The sequence below is a fragment of the Ursus arctos genome, unplaced genomic scaffold, assembly GCF_023065955.2.
Source record: "Ursus arctos isolate Adak ecotype North America unplaced genomic scaffold, UrsArc2.0 scaffold_13, whole genome shotgun sequence".
Taxonomy (NCBI): domain Eukaryota; kingdom Metazoa; phylum Chordata; class Mammalia; order Carnivora; family Ursidae; genus Ursus; species Ursus arctos.
Window position 1 is genome coordinate 41,704,433 of NW_026622797.1, and position 20,911 is coordinate 41,725,343.

The 20,911-nt window shown below is 36.1% G+C and overlaps 1 protein-coding gene across 3 annotated transcripts in view; it reads left to right on the forward strand.

The window, feature by feature from the left end:
• MAN1A1 (mannosidase alpha class 1A member 1) overlaps nt 1-20,911 on the forward strand; it is a 162,839-nt gene that overhangs the window by 56,790 nt on the left and 85,138 nt on the right. For all 3 annotated transcript variants that reach the window (XM_057311113.1, XM_044386280.3, XM_026504714.4), the window contains exon 5: nt 1,299-1,379. In XM_057311113.1, coding sequence (XP_057167096.1) covers nt 1,299-1,379 — 81 coding nt within the window. The remainder of the gene's footprint in view (nt 1-1,298; nt 1,380-20,911) is intronic.

Genomic DNA, 20,911 nt, shown 5'->3' on the forward strand with positions numbered 1-20,911 from the left:
GGGAATTACATGAAAATATGTGTCCGTATTTCTTTTCTGCAGTTGTTTCCTCCCACTAGAGTAGGAATTGGAGGACCCTGTCAGTCTTCATGACCATGACCCTCAAGCCTACAACAGTGCCTGGCACATAGTAGTTGCTTGATAAATATTTCTTAAAGGAAGCAATATCTTGGATGATTTTAACTAAGCTCATCTGTCAGATATTGACTCCCTGTAGTATAGTTTGCTGTTAGTCCCTAGGATTATCGGTGAATGGGTTGACCTTATGCAAAAGTGAACAACTACTCAGTAGGCCAATCAACATGAAAGGAAGCTAACTACAGATTGACGTGTATCTTACACCTATTGTAGGTTAGCTGTGTTAAATTTTCTAGTAACAGCATGTCAAGTATAAAATAATACAAGTATTAGTAGCAGTTACTAACTATATGCCACAATGATATGACCATTAGAAAGAGACTTGGTGCATTATTATGTGAGGAAATACAGGAGTCAGGATAGCAGAGCCATGGATCAGGAATTAGAACACTCCAGTCAAATTCTGATTCAACCACTTATCAGTTGTCTGATGTCACAGTAACCACCGTAAGTCTCAGTTTCTCCATTTGTACAATGGCTGTAAGACTAGTAATTATTTCACAGGATTGGTGCGAGGATTACAGGACATAGTCCATGTAAAGAGATTAGCACAGGATCTGGCACATGGTGAATAATCAAAGCAAACTCTTTTATGCAGATGAAATTTCTTTTCAGAAAGATGTGACTATCCTAGGCCACAGGCAGGAATTTGGGAACCAGCACCTGGAACCCAGGTCCCTCCAACTTTAAATTCTATTTGCAATCTAGCCGTGCTGCTTTAGCATGATGTGAGAAGAATGCTAGAATCATGTTCAATTACCAGCCAAAGTACAAAGAGTCTGAATGGCCTTTCAGGAAGAAAAAGCAGGCAAATGAATAAAATAAAAGGAGAACACAGAATAGAAAAATAAAATGTCCTGGCCTTGTGGCATCGGCACAAATAGAGAATACTAAGTACTATATCTGTTGTTGAACAGAGGGAGGAAATAATTTTATAAATATTTTATAATTGTTATTTTAAGAGTCAAAATTATTTCATCTATTTACATATATTTTGACACTGTTAAAAGACAGAACTTTTTCTCTTGTATATAAATTGCTCTGGGCAACCGTATAAGAGTGAGCAAAATTTAAATATTTAGTCTACTTCATCATGATGGTATTTTTCTCAATTGTGTACTATCATTTATGTATGAATCTCCTTTATTTTGTTTCCACAGAATGCTGAGGTTTCCGTTTTTGAAGTAAATATACGCTTTGTTGGTGGACTGCTGTCAGCCTACTATCTGTCTGGAGAAGAGGTAAGATGAAACTATAAAATTACATTTTAGTGGTAAAATTTGCTTTTTGTGGTATCTGTTCTCATATTTTGATAGGCCTCTAGCATACACTGAATTTTGTATCATATATACTCATTAAATGAGCACACTGGGAAAGTTGGGCACGACGTGCTCTGAGGATATGGTAAGCAACGCCGTTTAAAAAGCCTGGCTCCGTTCTGTTGGGTGTGATGTGATTACAACTATAAATTAGATATGCCTGTGGACAAATTAAAGAGGCTTGGTAGAGTGGCAGGCTTGTGGATGAATTTTTTTCCTTTAAAAATTATTTTAATGTTGGTATAATGTTAGCTTAATAAAAACCTTTTTGAAGGTGGAGAAAGTTTGACAAGTAAGATCTGAAAATTACAGTATTAAAGAATTGAGGGCGGGGTAAGTGAGGTACTCAGCCTTCCAGTGAGAAGTCCTGTAGACCAGTGTCCCCGTGTAAAGTGCTTTGGAGCTCTTCCTAGAGTGACAATTAATTATCTGCTCAGAGGAAAGCAGGAATTTTTAATTTAGCTGCCTTTTATTGATAGATTAAGAAAGGATTTTTGTATCATGCTTATAAAGAGCACAGATGCTATTTTCTTGAAAGGTTTTAGACAACTTTATGAATATCCCAAGTGTCCACTAAGAGTTGCTGGAATGGACTTCACCTTTAATGTTGACAGTATTAAAAGCTGACGTCAAGGAAAAACAGTCACATATTTCAATTGCATGTCAGTCAGATTTGTGTGAGCCTCAGCATTCTGGCTGGGGGAAGAGTGGATCTTACCTAGTGTAGTATTTCATGTATTTCTATGCTCCCTCGAAACAGATTTAAGCAGAGCAATAAATGTTTAATGAGCAAAGCTGCTTTACTTTGTTCCTGTCTCCCAGGTACTTTTCTAGCCAGAGCAAAACAGCCTGCCCGATCTGAACGTTCTTTCTGTCTTTAGATTTTATTCTACTGTAGGTATTTTTAAAGTATGTAATTGACTCTATATTCCCCTATTATCTGTCCTGTTTAAGTGTTAAATTCTTTTCTTCATTATGGACTCTGTCACCTTCTCAGCCAGGGTGAAGAGACTTTCTGGCACATTGTTTCTCTTCTTCACTTTTTCCAGGCCCACATAACTTCATTTGTTCAGTTTGGTTTAGGATGTTCCAACCATTAAGCCAGGGAATCCATATTTTTAAAAAGTCATACTGAAAATTAATGTTATTTTAGTTAGCAAGTTTCTGCTTTTAGAATATTTGTCTTTGAGTACCTGGTGCCTGGTATTCTCATTCTTTTTGACATGACATACTTAGGATGAACTTGGTTTTAACTTTCTGCATCATTTATGTGGAGGTGAGACAATTTAGAGGAATTAAGAACTCCGTCCTTCTGTATCTGGGCTCAAATAGGATAATTGAGCATACAAAGAGAAACAAATAACATTTCTTTTAAATATGCATCATGTTTAATTAGGATATTTTTTCACTTATAATAGTGTCTTAAGTTTATATACATCCATTACAAGTGAAAAAATAGTCTAATTAAACCTGATATCTGTGGGTTTATATATAAACTATATAAATATACCCCAGATATTTTGCCTATAGATAAAATCATTTGCCTCAGATCTTATAAAGGTACTTTTTTTATTCCATATTTAGCTAACTTTAGTAAGCAAAGTACTACAAAGAACATCTCCACTGAAAATAATTATTCTTATAGTGTATTCGCTTTGTCCTTATCCCCATACAAAACATAGTTTTTATTACAACTAGATTTTCAATATTTTTTTTAAAAGATTTTATTTATTTATTTGACAGAGATAGAGACAGCCAGAGAGAGAGGGAACACAAGCAGGGGGAGTGGGAGAGGAAGAAGCAGGCTCATAGCGGAGGAGCCTGATGTGGGGCTCGATCCCAGAATGCCGGGATCACGCCCTGGGCCGAAGGCAGACGCTTAACCGCTGTGCCACCCAGGCGCCCCTAGATTTTCAATATTTTAATTTTATAAAAATTACTTAAGGTATTTCCCTTCTTACATACTTTTCTGTTTCTATAGAATTATACCGTTTCTATAGAATATTTAGTTCATAAGGGTTCATCTACTCAACATAGTTTTTGCAGAACCTGTCCCTAAATGTTAGATAGTTGGGTTGTTTCCTGTATTCTTGTATTTTGGATGAGGTAGCTATAATTAGTCGATAAATATATTCTCTAAAGTGGGATTGCCAGATAGGAAGTGATTAGTACTAGACTGTTTTAACATCATTTCGTCTTTTTTCCTCTCAGCTACCTCACCACTGACAATTTCTGACCAGTACGCTCAGGAATGTGGCCAAGAAAAACTATTTTACCCCAAGTCTGTGCTTGAGCTATTTATCTCCATATTCAAATGGAAAAAGAAAATTAAACATTCATTAATAGAAAGAACATCAACATAGCCAAATTATGGATTACTTGGTTTCAGATTGTTGATAAAGTTCTATACTGTACATTTCTATGTAAATCAGGGTATTTACTAAGATAGCCTAGGCAAATTCATCTTCCTAGATTATCTTATAGAGGGGCTACTAGATCACCGTAATTCGACATTTCATTTCATTGCTGAGGCTCAGGAGTATTTTGAGAACATCATATAAATCACCCTCAGAACTAGATAGCCCCACATTGATATAAGCGCAAAATTCTTAAATTTATATTGCAAAAGCAGAAGAGGAGATACCACTGGTTTGTGTTACATGCTTCAGGAAAACTACAATTAGAAACCCTCAATAGTAGTCAAGAATGCCAATGGAATAAACCCTACCAGAATTACAATGGTTACATGACATACCTGTTGATAAGTAGTTTGACTATAGGGACATATTTAAAAAATTTTAAAACACCCTAGCCCATTTAAAATATTTTGTGTGCCATTAAAAACAGCCACAAGATTTTCAGTCTCCGTAAGAAATACAAACAATCACAAGAATTATAAACAGCTAGGCTAGAGATAAGATGAATACTAAATAGGAATGATCAGTATTAAATAGAAATAAAAGAGATAGTATTGCTCTATTATAAGCTCAAGGGAAACTAAAGTCCTTGTTGGAGACAGTAAATAGCAGCATCTAGAATATCATTACCCAAAATATGTTCTACAGAGCACTAGTTTCTTTAGATATGTCAGGATAAGTCTGTATACATACTAAAAATAAGTTCAGAAAAAGCTACATCTTATATTCTGTCTTGGAAATTCACAATGTACAGAAAAAGAAACTGATTGAATTTTATTTATCCCTGTTTTTAACATACTTCCTTAACTGTAACCTTCCTCCTTTTTTCTTAATGTAACATTTGCTAATCCTGAGTTAGAAATACTGTTTCCCAGAACAAATTTTGAGAAACCCCTGCTGTAGAATAAGAGTAAGCTAAGCAAAAATGATATTGAAAAATGGCAAATACAAAATAAGACATTCCAAGAGAAGATGATATACGTGCAAACTAGCATGTATGAATATAGCACATATCATTTGTTTTACAGTAGAAACCAATGGCTTTCTTGAGCAGAAAGTGAATTTAACAGGATATAGGATGCCACAGCCTCCTACTGAGGGCTGAAAAACAAGTTGGAAGTAAGTTGCAAGTGGCCACAGAGAATCTCTGTGACTCAATAATTAATCCGGGACATGTTAGAATTAATAAATGTACCCTGTTTTTTCTGCCCTTGTCAAGACACAGAGGCCCAGGAGAAAGAGATCAATTAGCAGTTTGGTTTACATGTGGCCCTTTAAGGATCTTGGGGAAAGAAAGAGAGGATATGATAGGTCTTCTCCTTTGAACACTGAGTATAGATAATTCCTGAACAGGAAATTGAGGCCTTATTAGAAGGGTGGAAAGAACAAATGTTTGGAAGCCAAAAAAAGACACAGTATCACTACAGTGAGTGAGGGTGTCAGAGGAAAGAAACAAGCCATGTGGAAACTGATAATTTAATGATATGCTTGAAAACGCTTTTCCTGGTTTGCAAAACTACTTTATTCTGTAAATTAAAAGAGAACATTTGGAACTACTAAGGTATTTACTCCTCAGAGGAGATGTTTGACTAGTATGTTTTATGTATGTGAACTAGAAAAACAAAACACCAATTCCTGGATGCTGCAACGATTGAAGAACTAGCTTTCAATGAAAAAAGGTAACAAAGACATCTGATCTAACACTGGGGAAACACACATAATGGATTCTTATATTAGATCAGTTTACTCTGCCAGGATATCCTTCATTTCAAAGGGAGCAAAAGTATTTTTCCCCAAATTCACCAAAAGAAATCCAGTGCTCCATACACCAGTACAAAAGATTGCTAAAGGGCTTCCTGCAAAGAGAAGTAGCTAATGCCACTAAGTTTAGGAATGTCAAGAGAGAAAACATAGGAAGAGGGTAGGATTATGGAATGGGGAAGAGAGAAATAAGATGGAGAATGCGAGTTTATTGGTGGAAAGATTTATCGTTTTTTCATTATAGGATTCAGATATTTGGGCTATTTAGGGGGCTAGCCATCAATTTTGTAGAGTGTATTTGGTGATGAATAATTATAAAAGTATTTAGAAATCCCTTAGAAAATCAGGATGCATTGATGAGGTTCCCTTTCAGACGGTGTCTGCCCCTGTCCATGAGGATAAAGTCATCTTCCAGACCATCCCTCCGTCTCCTGCCTTATTCTGCAAAGAAATTAAAATGACTTACAAGAAATGTGCGTAATGCAGAGCTGTTGAAAACAGAGAATAAAGTCAGACTGTATTTTTTAAGTTTTTATTTTAATTCCAGTTAGTTAACACACAATGTTATATTAGTTTCAGGTGTACAGTATAGTAATTGAACAGTTCCATGCATCAGTCTGTGCTCAATATGACAAGTGCCCTCCTTTGTCCCCATCACCTATTTCACCCATTGCCCCACCCATCTCCCCTCTGCTAACCATCGCTTTGTTCCTTATAATTAAGAGTGTGTTTCTTGCTTTGTCGCTCTCTCTCTCTCTTATTTTTTTCCTTTTTTTTTGTTTGTTTGTTTGTTTCTTCAATTCCGCATATGAGTGAAATCATACGGTATTTGTCTTTCTCTGACTGATAAAGTCAGAGAATATTAAAATCACAGGTAAGATTAACAAACAGCTGGTACAGCCAAGTAGGCTTTGGGCAGAAATTTGTCTTTGGGTTTCCTAGCAGTCAGAGCAAAAAACGGGGAGAGAATTAATAATAATTTGGTTTTCCATTTTTTCTGAACACTAAAAATTGGATAATATAAAATTACCCACAAATAATATCACCTTATACATACTAAATTTCCCATAAAATGTAGAACTGTCTGGTATAAACAGGGGGAAAAAAAAAAAGATCCATCAGAAATACATTAACACTCCTCTCCCCAAATCCTGCCTGTAAAAATTGGGCTCAGATTTATCTTCCTGTCTGGGTAGTAGTTTAATTATGGTCTCTAAAAAGTTGATTTGAATCCAGGAACTAAAGATATCAATAGAGTGCATAATTGCAAACACACACACACACACACACACACACACACACACACACACACAAAGATTAAAAAAACATGATCATAATACCCTAAGAGCAAACTATATTAAGCTTGGGGTGCCTGGGTGGCTCAGCCAATTAAGCATGGGACTCTTGACTTGGGCTCAGGTCATGATCTTAGGATTGTGGAATCGCACCCCATTTCAACCTCTGTGCTCAGTGTGGAGTCTGCTTTTGAGATCCTCTCCCTCCCCCTCTGCCTCTACCCCCACTCATGCTTTCTCTCTTTCTAAAATAAATAAATAAAATCTTTTAAAAAATTAAGCCTATACAATGAATAAATGACAGATTTGAGCAATATAGTTAAAAAGGAGGCTTGAAATAATGGCATAATGAAATAGAAAAATTAGGTAAACCAAATTCTTTATCAATATTTATTATATGTTACAGACAATGAAAATTTTTAAATAAAATTTATGTATAATGTCACAATCAAAATATAACATTGGGCATAAATGATACACATATTTAAAATGGTGAAACTACTTGAAATTTTTAAAATAATCTCTTAAAAAACTGGATCAGGGAGTGAATCTATAATATTAAGATAGTCAACTCAGCAAACAACTAAAGTATAAGCGTCCCTTTAAATTCTGTGGAAAGCCCATGTTTTCCTTAGAGAAATACATCATTTTAAATGTCTATATTATGAAAAAATTACTATATGGTTAACTAAGTCTTTATTAATTAGAAGAAAAGAATCAAGAAGAAAGGGAAATAATAAAAATTAAGAATATTAAATACACTGTAAATGAGAAAAGGGCTGGATTTACAAAGCTTTTTCTCCTTTTCATCAGTATTCTCTATTTTGGGGGTGGAGGGGCAGAGAGGGAAAGGAAGAGAAAAAAATCTCAAGCAGACTCCCCACTGAGTGCAGGCCCAGTGGGGGGCTCGGTCTCAAGACCCTGAGATCATGACCTGAGCCAAAATCAAGAGTCAGATGCTTAAGCGACTGAGCCACCCAGGCGCCCCTCATCAATATTCTTACTGAGAATAATTGTCTGGGGAAGAGCCATATTGGATGAGGTGGTTAGAGGGGCTCCGTCAGCAGGAAAGCTCCCATGGGTGTGTGTGTGTATGTGTTTGGGCAGAGCAGCTCATTGACATGGCGGTGAGCTTGGACAGCCATGCAGATGGAACAGTGAGTCACAACCTGAGGGAAGTGGCTCTTGAGTGATGCTGGTTGTGTTCCTGCCACATGCTGCACGGTGTCCTTTGTCCTGAGACATACCTGAGAATAAAAGCACCTCAAATCCCTGCCCTGTGGATTTCAGCTTCTGGTGAGGAAATGTAACTCTCATAAACCCAAACTGGGAAACTTGGACAGACCAGTAAGAAAAAAGATTTGTGTTTTGGTTTGTTAGTTTTGTTTTCCTTGTGATAAGATGAGAAGGCAGAAAACTGACTTAAGGATATCCACATGACCCGACCACATCTCCAGCATCTTAGCCCTTCAGCCAGTTCTGTATCTTACCACCAAATGAGCCCGTAATTGTGCCACACAGCCCTTCTTGCCAACCTCCACTGGTCCCTGTGCCATCATAAATTGAGTCTTTATGATTTGGCCTGCAGAGAAAGCCTTTCTAGCCCAGACTCAGTTTACCTTTTCTGGTTTTGTCCCTTATGCCTCTTACCTTCCTCTCTAACAACAATGTGCATTTTTTCCCCTAAAATACTCCAAGCACATCTGTGTGGTTTATGTATCCACATTTGCTCTCCCTAGAATGGCTTTCACCCTATTCCTTCCACCTCCCCCAACCTAGATATCACCCTGAAGTGAGGCCCTCCCTAACTGCGGCGCTCAGGCCAGCTCCACTCCTGCAAGGAGGAGCCAGGGGCTTCCTTCCCTGCATTCTCTGCATATGCTATTACCGTGCTTTTGTTTACGGCCCTGACACTTCATCACCCCTCTCCCCAGGAGAACTCGTACAGCTCGAAAATAAGGATTTAGTTTCTGCTGTTTTTATAGCCCTTTGCTTAGCACTACGTGCCTAGCGCTAGAAAATATTTAGTAAATGTTTATGACTAAACCTTTATTAGGCTTTCTGTGACCTTGTTTTTTAAAACCCCAGCAGAAAAGTCTCCTAACTTTTAAAGCAAAATCTATACATTGATAACACAAATAAGCAAATGGCCTGGAAGATTGAGGTGGTATGTGGAGACAAAAAAAAATATAGTAGGGTGACTAAAAATATGCACAATCTCTAAAACCCTGTGTAAACCCCTTACAACGCCACCCCACTCCCCATCTCAACCCCTCCCACTAACCCTGGCAGAACGTCTTACTTTTTTTAATCTATTCTATAAATGCTAGTTCTGTGAAAGAGAAAGTCTTGAAAACCAGTGAGCTAGAGAATATATCAAAATTAACTACCAAATATTATTGGTTGTTTATAGTGGACCTTTCTTTTTTAGAGGGAGGGAGGGGCCGAGGGGGAGAGAAGGAGAGAATCTTAAGCAAGCTCCACACCCAGCATGGGGCTCTGATCTCCGTCAAGAGTCAGGCACTCAACAGACTGAGCCACACAGGTGCCCTTGTAGTGGACCTTTTAAATAGAATTGACATTAGAGCATTTTGTGAAATTGTAAACCTAAGAAGAAATTTATAAAAGGTAAATGGGAAAGAGATTATACAATGTATATTTGCTTTAGTTTGAGGAAACTATTCAGCTAAAACTTTCTTAGCCATTTAATGGTACACTTATGCTACTTTCCTGAAAAAAGAACAATTTTAACCATATTTATTAAATGGTATTGATTGTCTCCTTATGTTATTTTATATTGATGTGTTTGATCCTATGATTTCTTAGAAGTTTAGATTGATCCTTACATATACTTTAGGTATTTTTACTATTTAGCATTTGTTATTGAAATTTTTATAAAAGAAAGGAATATGATATACTGAATCAGTATTTTTACTTAAAAAGGTTCAAAGTCACTAAATTATAGTAATTTTGCTTATTAAATTTCCATGGTTAATGAGTTCCAACTGTCTCTCATTGAATATACAATTAGAAGTTTAATTTGTACTTCAAAAGAGATCTAGGAGTGTATGGCATTGATTATGAATAATATCTATTTTAGCCAAATGAAATAACTAGGTTTTTTTGTTTTTTTTTTGTCCTACAGTGAATTACTAAAATCATATCTACTCCTTAACTCAGGTTGCTATATGTGTTTCTCTATTTATAAAAATCTATCCTGTATTTATAATTGTTTTCAAATCATAGAAATTTTATCAGCTGTAAGAACTTTATCTCTAAAATTCACAAAAGCAATTCTACAGTTTGCTAATAATTCCAGCTCTAAAACTTTTTCATGCGAATGTATAAATGGCAGAAGCTGGTCTGATTTCTGTCTGATTATAAACCAAACAAGAGGGCTTGGCTCCCGAAAGAAAGGGAAAGTCAGAAAATTAGCTTGTTTCCTTCTTTTATTTTTTTTAAGTAAACTCTGCTCCAGTGTGGGGCTCAAACTCACAACCCCAAGATCAAGAGTTGCATGCTCTACCAACTGAGCCAGCCAGATCCCCTTACTTGTTTCTTAATGAAATATTTGTATCCCTTTTAGTTTAGCACAGTGCCTTGCACATAGTAAACAAACTACAAATTCACATCAGTAAGTGTAGACCTAGCTTAGGATGTAGTGACAACCTCAAAATCTCAGTGATTCAAGACAATATGCTCTGTACATTCTGTGTGTTCCGCCCATGCCACATGCTCTGCCCCTGACTGCTTCTCATTGTCCTCCGTCCAGAGCCCAGCTAATGGAGCAGCTGCCATCTGAATCATTTCCGTTTGCTAAGATGGGGGTCAGGAAGCTGGAGGGTGGGGGGGCAAAAGAGAATCTAGTAGATGCACTCTGGCTCATAATGCATATGTCAGAAAGACACCTGTTACTTCAGCCCACATCTCATTGGCCAGAGCAATCACATGGCCACTGTAACTTAAAAGGTTGGAGCAGGGGATGCATTGTACCACCATATCCCTGGGAGGAAAATTTAGTGGACCGTGTTAAAGACTGCCACAGTGGCCACTGACTTAGGTTAAAATGTATAGCCTTCCCAACCACCGGGAGTAGCAGAAGATAGGAATTTGTGAAGAGAGAGGAAGTTTTCCAAAGATCTCCAAACTGGAATCCATCTATACCGCTAGGAAAAGACTTTCTCCCTATGTCACCAAGGTAGCAAGTGGAGTGTTGTGCCTCGGGATAGAAATACTCGTCTTCAATAACCTTTCAAGTAAAAGGCTACTCCTCCCGCACTTGTCTCCTAAGATCTGCTTCTCTAAGAAATATCTTCTTTTCTAGACTTCTCCCTTCATTTCCAAATTTTAAACAGTAAAGTTGACAGACATAAACTACCCTATACAAAAGGAATGCCTGTCACCACCATTGCTGTTGTCTGATGTGGGAGTTAATCATTGTTTTCGGGCAGCACCCTACTGTGTGGATCAGACATTGAGGACCTGGTACTTCTCCTTCAACCATTTTCTCTGTGATTTAAGTGTTCCCCAGGCCAGTCATTACTTGTTTTACAAAAGTCTAATGAAAGAGATGAGGTAATAGATTTAGATTTATGTTGAATCATTTCATAATTCACAATGTCTGTTAAAACCAATACTCCAAATCATTTTTTATTGCCTGAATCCTGTTGACGTGGATTTCTAATACTAGATGTGCACATTTGTGTGTGTTTTAAACAGTATTTTTCCAGGAATATTCCTGTTTGTTCTTTTCCTTTGAAATGGTGGTGTCCTTTAGAAGGGTACCAAGAGGTAGCTATGGCAAGGAATTTAAAATGTAATAGGGCTCGTAGAAAATTCCTCAGAATTGTGATAATTTGCCATCTGGTAAGTTCACTTATTTAGTGACTCAGCAGATGTTTATGGAATACCTGCTTTGAGACACTGCACTTGGTGCCGTAGAAACAAACAAACAAAAGACAGTCTCCACTGACAAATATTAATTCATTTAGATTTCACAACAACCCTATAAAATAAGAATAGGTATTTTTATCCTCATTTTATAGAGGAACAAACAGAGCAGGTTATTAAGTAACTTGCCCAAAGGCATGCAAAGTGGCAGAGTTGGCTTCAAACTCAGGCATTCTAGCTTCAAGATACCAAGTAACAGCTAGAGATTAAGGATGTCAAACATACACGATAGATGTTGTAGGCTCTAGTCTGAACTCATGAGTCATCGACAGCTAAATGACAACTGAAGGAATAGAAGGGAATGTGGTTGCTGGGAGCATATTCCATACTTTGTGAGATGAGGGGACTAGAAAAAGAGACGGAGATGTGGTGGTCCCAGAGGTAGGAGGAAAACCAGTAGAATGTGATTAGCCAAAAGAAAATAGTGTTTTGAAAAATGAAGAAGTATTCAGCTGTGTCAGAGGTTTCTGCTAGGGCAAGTTGTTTTAAGGAGTGAAAAATATCTTCAGGACATTGTAATACAGAGGTCATAGGTGACTTTACCAAGAATACTTTTGATAGAGTAATAGCACAGAATTAACATTGGTTTTGATTGAAGAGGAGAAGGTCCTTAAGAAGGTGGAGGAAGATGGGATTCAGAGGACAGATGGCCTCAGGAGGGGTCCTTTCTCCATTGCAGAATGAGAGTGGAAGAGAAAATTGGCACACATCAGTGACTTGGTAGATTTGGTGGTGGAGGTGTGAGATAATTATCATCTGATGGCCCCTGTTTGCTATATGAATAAATAGAAGACAAGGACACCTGCCTAGACTCAGAGAGAAAACAGACATTGAGATGAGTGTGTGTAATATAGAATCGTCATTCTAGAGATGATTGACTAAAGAAACATGGTAGAATTTCTGGACAGTGTCTAGGTTGGTGACCATGAATTCATGGTGGCATCAGTCCTCCCAGGTGTCTGTTGCTCAGCAGTTCATATGCCAGTGTGGAGAAGGTAGGTGGTTGGTTTTAGTTGGGTTTTGCTAGCCAGATGTGACAGAGACCAAAAAAAAACGCATAGGTTTGGGGGTATTGGCAAAAATCTTATTGAAATCTTAGACTACAATGTCCAAAATGGGTATAAGGCAGTATGAAGAACAGCTGGTGAGTGATGGGTAGAAAAGGGACTGGTTAAATTGCCCGAAGTTTAGTTAAAGTAGCACAGGAGCAGTAGCAGAAATTTATAGGTGGCTGGAAGCTCTGGAAGTAAAGGCTGTACAGTGGGACGTGTGAATAAGAGATTTTAACAGTGAGGGAGTTTTGAGTGATGTCATGATCCAGGAAAACATCATGAGACTAAGCGGTTAAGGTGGGATTTGCCAGAATCTTTCTGCATGGCTAACTGTGTAATACATTTTAATTGAAAAAATACAATGTAAAAATCGGTCTTTTAAAGAAAACTGCCAAGCATCAGTGAACTTATTTTTAAATTTGATAAGGTATAAACACTGTTTACATTCTATTCATAAATGTATGTGAAAATATGTACTGAACAAAGTTCGCTGTTTAAACAAAAAAGAGGGAAGTGTTCGCAGAGTATGAAATTTAAGTACAAGATTGTTGGACAAACATTCATGACTCTAGAGTCTTGAGAAGTTAGGACAGATGATTACAGTTGGCAGTAATCTATATCTACAGTTTAGTAGATATATAAACAACAGGTATTAGCTAATTAGTTGGATTTAATGCATCAATATACCTATGCAGAGCTGTTTCTTTAAACTGTAACTAGATGAAATTTTATCTATGATAAATGCAGTAAATTTGATTATGGTGAGGTGAATTTATTTTGGATTTTCTTTAAAAATTATATCTTACCTAGTGTATGAAACTATTTTATTTACAAAAATTTGCTTTGGCAAGATTGTTATGGTTTGGTATTTAGCTATTATCCTAGTCCATTTGGGCCGCCACCACAGAATACAGGAGACAGATGGCTTACAAACAACAAACATTTTTTTCTCCAAGTTCTGGCGGCTGGGAAGTCCAAATCAAGGTTCTAGAAGATTTACTGTCTGGTGAAAACAAATTTTCAGTTTCTTGGGGGGCCATCTTCTCCATGTCCTCATATGACAGAAGGGGTGAAAGAACTCTTGGGGTCTCTTTTATAAGGTCACTAATCCCATTCATGAGGGCTCCATCCTCACAACCTAATCATCTCCCAAGTCCCTACTTCTAAATACCATCACATTGGGTATAGGACTTAACAAATGAATTTTGGGGGGACACAAACATTCAGTTTGTAGCAGGTGCCTTCCTTAAATCCTCCAAAGATTTCATTTACAAAGCTTTCTTGTGTTACCTTTTTAGGATGTAGATTTATAAGTTATGTATTTTTTAAAGTTTTTTCTTTAAAACAGTTTAGAAATGCTGACAAATCGTAAGGTTAACCATTGTAGTAACTGAATCCATTTCCATTATGTTATGAAGTGCCTCTAAGAGAGATCTGCTGATATATCTGAATATGCTATCATTAATTGTACATTTGAAAGCAAACAGCTTATCTTGTAACAACTGAAAATTCTTTTACACTGATGATAAAATAAATGTAAGGCTTGAAGGTAATGTTTGTTTTTAACTTAATAATTGATCTTTATTTTAATTTGAGGTATCCAATTCCTCTAAAGCAGTATGAATAGCGATTAATTCCAGGGTCCTGCAAAATGAGGAAATCCAAGACCTTTAATGGTATAGACATAGAATAAAGGAATTTTTTCACAGCTCATTATTCTAAACACTTTTGTTCTGTTTTTCATGCTTGCCATTAGTTAGAAGTTCAGGGTTAGACCAGAGAAGCAAAATAGATTGTCACGTTTTTCTCTTAAATTCCGTGTGGTCGAGGCATTTACTTGTTTAATCTTATCTTAATAGATTTTTTTAAGTTCTTGATATCATAATAGCCACAGTTCTAATTTATAAATCACTGTTAACTTCTGTGTCTTAATTCTTATGGCTAACATGGTATGTAATTATTAAATAGGTCTTCTGACTTTAGTCTTCTCTCACAGTCTTCCTCTGGTCAACTAGAAGGTACACCCATTATTCAATTTAGGCTTAACTGCTAATACAGATCACAACTGTAGCATTTATGTTTATTTTCTGCTATCTAACACTTTCTGTGACTAGGCGTAGAAGAATACTAACCCAGAGTTTAACTGGGTTATAGTGGACATTAAGGCTCTGTCGTCTCATCAGGCACACTGCTATTAACACATTTAGTCACTTATGATTCACATCTTTATTCAACAAATATTATGTGCCATATATGATTATTTTGAGCATCTATTATGTGCCAGGCCATGTTCTTGTCTCTGGAGGATTCAAGTGATGAGCAAATTCAACAAAATTCCAGCTCCCATGAAATGTACATGCAAGTGAGATAATATGATGAATTAGTTGACAGGATGATTTCAGATAGTAATAAGTGCTGTGAAGAAAATCCAAGACAATTGTGGGATAAAAAAGTGATGAGAGAGGGGTAGGAAGATGAGGTCCACTTCGGGTTGAATTGGAGCCAGGACTTAAGTAATAACCATGGAAGATTTGGAGAAGAGAGCATTCCAGAGGAGAAAACAGCATTCTAGAGGAACTTGAGAATTGAGTTCATGATAGATATTTCTCTTAACTTTGGGATGAAGTAAAGGAGGAGGACGGCGGTGGTGATGATAATGGCAGTAATAAGACTGTTTTCCGAGGGTTTATCATGTGCCAATATCAGTACTGGAGAAATTGTGTAATCTCCATGTTGTAGACACACTGAAGTTCTGAGCACCTGATTCCTGAGTCATACAGGAGGTGACAGAATTGGGATTAGACCTTGCTCTGTCTGCTTCGTGACCCTGCTCACATGGTATTCCCAAAACCAGAGTTACCAGGGTTCGTACCACAGTCTTTTTTTCTTGTTCACTTGCTCATCCTTTCAACATCTAAACTTCATACAGTGAGCCAGCAGCAATCTTCTATAACCTATGAAATCTTTCACTTCCTGAACAACAAAAAACAATTAAGGCATGAAAACCAAATTGTGTGATACATTCATAACACTTGTGAGATTATGATAGTTTTTTATTCAAGTTGTGTTTGAAATGATTTATTCACTGCATTCATGTCATTTTCCTAAACCAGAGACAAAGTTCTTGAATTTTTTTCCAAGTAGTTCTTTAGTTGCATTCGTATTTTCTTTCTCCGTGTTTTCATTCCCTCACCTTCTTCATCAGTAGAATAAAACGCTTCTCATTGTCCAGTGACTACATGAAGCAAAAACCTTGTAATCTATAAAAAAATCGGTGTGATTTTAGCATCAATCTCTCCTTTTACTCTGAATTGGTATCAGATACAGTTCAAAATGTTGATAGAATTTATATCTATATTTCAGTGTGACCCTGTAATGATAAAGTTACACGTTCAACTTTTTTCTTTATAAGTAAGGCATGTATTGAGAATGGCAGTGTTTGAGAGCACTGAGTAATGTAGAGATACATAATTTTAAAAAAGGAATCGTATTTTCAATTTTGGAATCATATTTTCTGGTAAATAGGAAAAAGAAAGGTAATACCTTATCATTTCAAATGAAACTAAAATATTTTGGCTTTATTAATAGACATAAATTGTGAAGATTTACCAATACAGTTGAAATGCTTTTATGTAATTAGAGAATTCCAAAAAGGATTTAAAAATAGCTCATAAATCTACCATATATTGACAGCACTTCAATAAATTTTTCCCGACTATGAATAAAAATCTGGAATCCTGGTTCCGATTTGCTTTTTTCAGTTGTATTCACCAAACAAAGAGAGGAAGGAAAACTCAGATTTATTGTCATATGTCATAAAAGTAACTGCAAAAAAATGATTAAAATATCTACTTATCATAATCATTAAAGATTTGCAGTGAACCAGCATTTAATAGAATGTTTTCCTTTAATTCTGTTAACTATTATCAAAAGACAAGACTCAAAACTGGGACCCTTACCATTTAACTGAGATTCCATCCAGTGACCTGACATTCCGCTAAGAGTTTTTCCTGGGGGTCCATCCATTGTGGAATTTTAAGATGCCACCTCAAACAGTAGAATTTAATTAGTATGCAGATAAATGAGCAATTCTCACACTTTCAAGTGTTGCCAATCTCATTTCACAAGTGCCTGGCATTGCGCTTTCCACTAGTTTGACTTCAGTGCTTTTCCTCCATGTTCAGACAGATGCAGAATAATAATTTACTCTATAAGTACTCAGAGTAAAATACCAATGCTTCAACTCCCCTGCCACCTCCCCTTTTTGCTATCAAATTAACAAAAACTAAAAACTATGTTAATACCCAGTTTGGGGAGAGTAGGGCAAAAATTCACTCGGACTTTGCTGAAGGGAATGTCATTTATATAATTGCTCTGAAAAGCTATCAAGTATATGCATATAAGAAGATCCTTAATAAAGATATTTATTTAGCTTCAGTTATTCTACATTGGGGAATCTAGCCAAAGGAAATAATCCAAAATATAATCTTATTATGTCGAAACAGTTAATGGATATATTTTATGTGCTCATTAAATAGGAGACATCTCAAATATCCAATAGTAAGAGAATGATGGAACAGATCGTGAAATGCCCACACGATTGCATTACTGTGCAGCCATTAAAATTTATTCTTGTTTGTTTATTTAATGGCATGGACAATTATTGATACCAAAGCAAAATACGAAATTTCATGTATGATACGATTTCAGCTATGGAGAACAGATAATAATTACATAAGAAACTTCTTAAATATAAATAATATTTACTTCTGACTGGTATATCATCTTTCCTCTGCCCTTTTGTTTTTCTATACTTAATCAGATTTTTGATAATGAACTAGTTAGTAATAATCTTATGATCAGAAAAATATTAAATATTGCAGTAGACTTGGGGAAATAAAATCATTACCAAATTTTTGCCTCTAAACTTACTCAGGATTCAGTTGTTCTACCTCTCTTTAGATTTAAATTTTTTAACTTTTCTTATAAGAATCCAGCCTGTAGAGTCTTGAAAGTCACCTTTTTCCCTCTCTGACATCTGTTTCATAAAGAAAATGACTTGACTCAGTGATAATTGAATTTCCCTCTTTATAGTCAATTTATAGATTTCCATTTCAGGTGGTGGTTTATTTACAACAACATCTATTTGATGTTAATATCCTCATTTCACACAGAGATAGAGGTGACACAAAGCTTAAGTAAACAGATTGGTTATAAACTCATGCACGGTCTCAGATCCAACTCCCTAGTCTTTTGAGTTAGCAAAGCAGTATAAAAAGACAAGGGCTAATTATAGTAACAAGACTTTTTTGTTACACACACACACACACACACACACACACACACAAATCAACTTAATATGTGATACAAAATAGTGTGTAGATTATTCCATATTCTAAAAAAATACATGTGAATGGGAAATCTCTGCATTTTCCATCATCAACCATTTACAAGGCGAAAGAGTAGAATTATTTTTGTTAAGTGTATAGATTCATTAATAAAGTTTATGTTCATTACTAACATAGAAATCTGGAAACACTGAGGCACTTGGCACAATCTGCGACTTTGTTTTTCTCTACAGGATCTAATTGAAAGAAGGTATTAGGGAAGACATAGCAGAGAGCCTTTCTCCTGTTGTTACAGCAGTAAATATCCCTTAAGAAACTTCAAAAGCTATGCATGCTTGTTTGAGGAAGAAGAAAGAGAAAGGCTGTTCAGTAATGAGCCAGGGAAAAAAGAAAACCTTGTCTGAGAGATAAAGGAGGTGATTATAAAGAGGGGAGCATACAGTCTACCAGACACTCTGAGGCTTCTCAAATCAAAATGTAGATTCATTTTATGATGGAAACCCAAGGTAATTTGCAACCATATTTTTTAAACTTGAACTCTTTTGCTTTATTTTTTAAAATCCAAAACAATTGTGATTATAGGACTATATGATACGAATCGATAGAGCTTAGTTACGGGCATATAAGTATTGGAAATTTCTATATTTTTGAAATAAAATTTTTAAAAAATATTTGGGGTATCTTTAGATGTGATAAAAAGCCAACAGTGTCTTTTTTCACTTGATTCTCTCCTCACCTGAACACTCTGCTTTTCCTTCTAGCTGCGGGCTCTTTACTTGTCTGAGATCCTGTAATGGGAGTAGACTTTTCTGTAGTGATCCTGAGCCTCTCACTACTTAAAATTGTATTTGTAAGGGAAATTGTCAGGTTTTGAGCCTTTAGATAAACAATTTGTAAATGGGCTACTTGAAATACTCATTGTACTGGAGTCGTCCATCGAATAAACTTAAGAGGCAGCTCTTCAGGAGTGGAAAGAACATTGTTTTTAGAATCTGAAATCCTGTTTGGATATTGACTTTACCTTGAGCAAGCCCTTTTATCACTTTCAGGTTTTTTCATTGATTTAAAATAAATGTGTAATGTCTTTTAAGCATCCTCTCAAATCCAGTGTTCTAGAACTATGATACGTTGATTTTTAAGTTTACAGGATGTTGTGAATTGGACAAGGGGTGTGGTGGAAGTTTTCTCCGCATATCTCAGATCTTCTTAACTCCTTTTCCAGTGTAAACACAATGACTACTTCTGGTATAATATATTTAAGCTTTTTGTTATACAATGCTTAGGCAGTCTGAATACGTAAATCCTTGGGAATGAAAAAGAAGTAGGAAAGTTGGGCATCTTCATGCCCTGGAAAAACCTTGTGTTATGTGGAAAAGAAATGCTAAAAAGCAGGGAAGCACTACAAAGAAAACAGTGAACTGCTGTAGACACAGAGGCAATGAGGAATATGCCCTGATTTATGCAATAGTTACAGTCTCAACTCCTTCCTTACCCAAAATTCAAATGCTGATTGCTTCCCATTATAAACAGATATCCCATTTTAATGACAAATTCAAGGGGACTTCTGGCAGCTATAGCAAGAATGAGAAAGAAGGATTTTATATTTTGTAAAACTGACTTTCAGGTGCAGAGGACACAGGCAAACTATTATCAGCATACAAGAAATTAGAGAATGATGTTTCCAGGAGCCCTTCCTGGTGACTCCACTGTAGAATGAGCTTGAGTTAACCAAAATACCACATAGTATGATTCCATTTTTATGAAATGTCCTAAATAGGCAAATCTGTAGAGACAGAAAGTAGATTAGAGGTTGTCTAGGCCTGAAGAGGTTGGGGGGAAATGGGGAGTGACTGCTGATGGATATGGTGTTTCTTTATTAGGGGTGATAAAAATGTTCTAAAATTTATTGTGGTGAATCAATTTAGTGTGACTATACTAAAACCACTGAAACATACACTTTAACAGGCAAATTATATGATAAAAGTGTTAAAAAGAAAAACATTGTGGTTCTGATTTTTAATTGGAAATATTAGTATGAACTTATATTTCATCTTAAAATACATAAATATGCATTTATATGGGTATGTGTACCTGCATAACACACATTTTTTTAGGCCTGAGGAAGCCTAGAAACAATGATGGATTCAGTGGTCATGAGCACCCAGACTGGGTCTTAAATTCCTATTTCTTACTAATCAGGGCTTCTTGTAGAAATGGCTAAAATAGAAAATGTGCAAGACTAGTTTGAAACCTCTCATTAAAGCAGATAACAAAAACAACTACAATAATGTCAAAAGGACTCAAGAGCCAACTTAAAGAGGCTTCCACCAGCAAATATGAGAATTTTGTTTTAGTAAAAATTAGAAATGTAAGAGATTAAAACTCATTCAGTATGTTTAAATGAATAAGGTCATAATGATATTAAAAAGCAAAAACAGTTGACCACCTTCAAAACAATGACGGGGGCAATTTATGACCCTGAAAATTGATAAAGGAAAAGAAAGCATGTATCTTGCCCTTTCTGTACGAGCTATATCACTGGTAACCAAGTAGTAGATAAGCAAAGCATCTCTTAATAAAATTATTTCTGTTAATAAATGAAAGTAAAACGATCAAAGTAGAAAATCACCC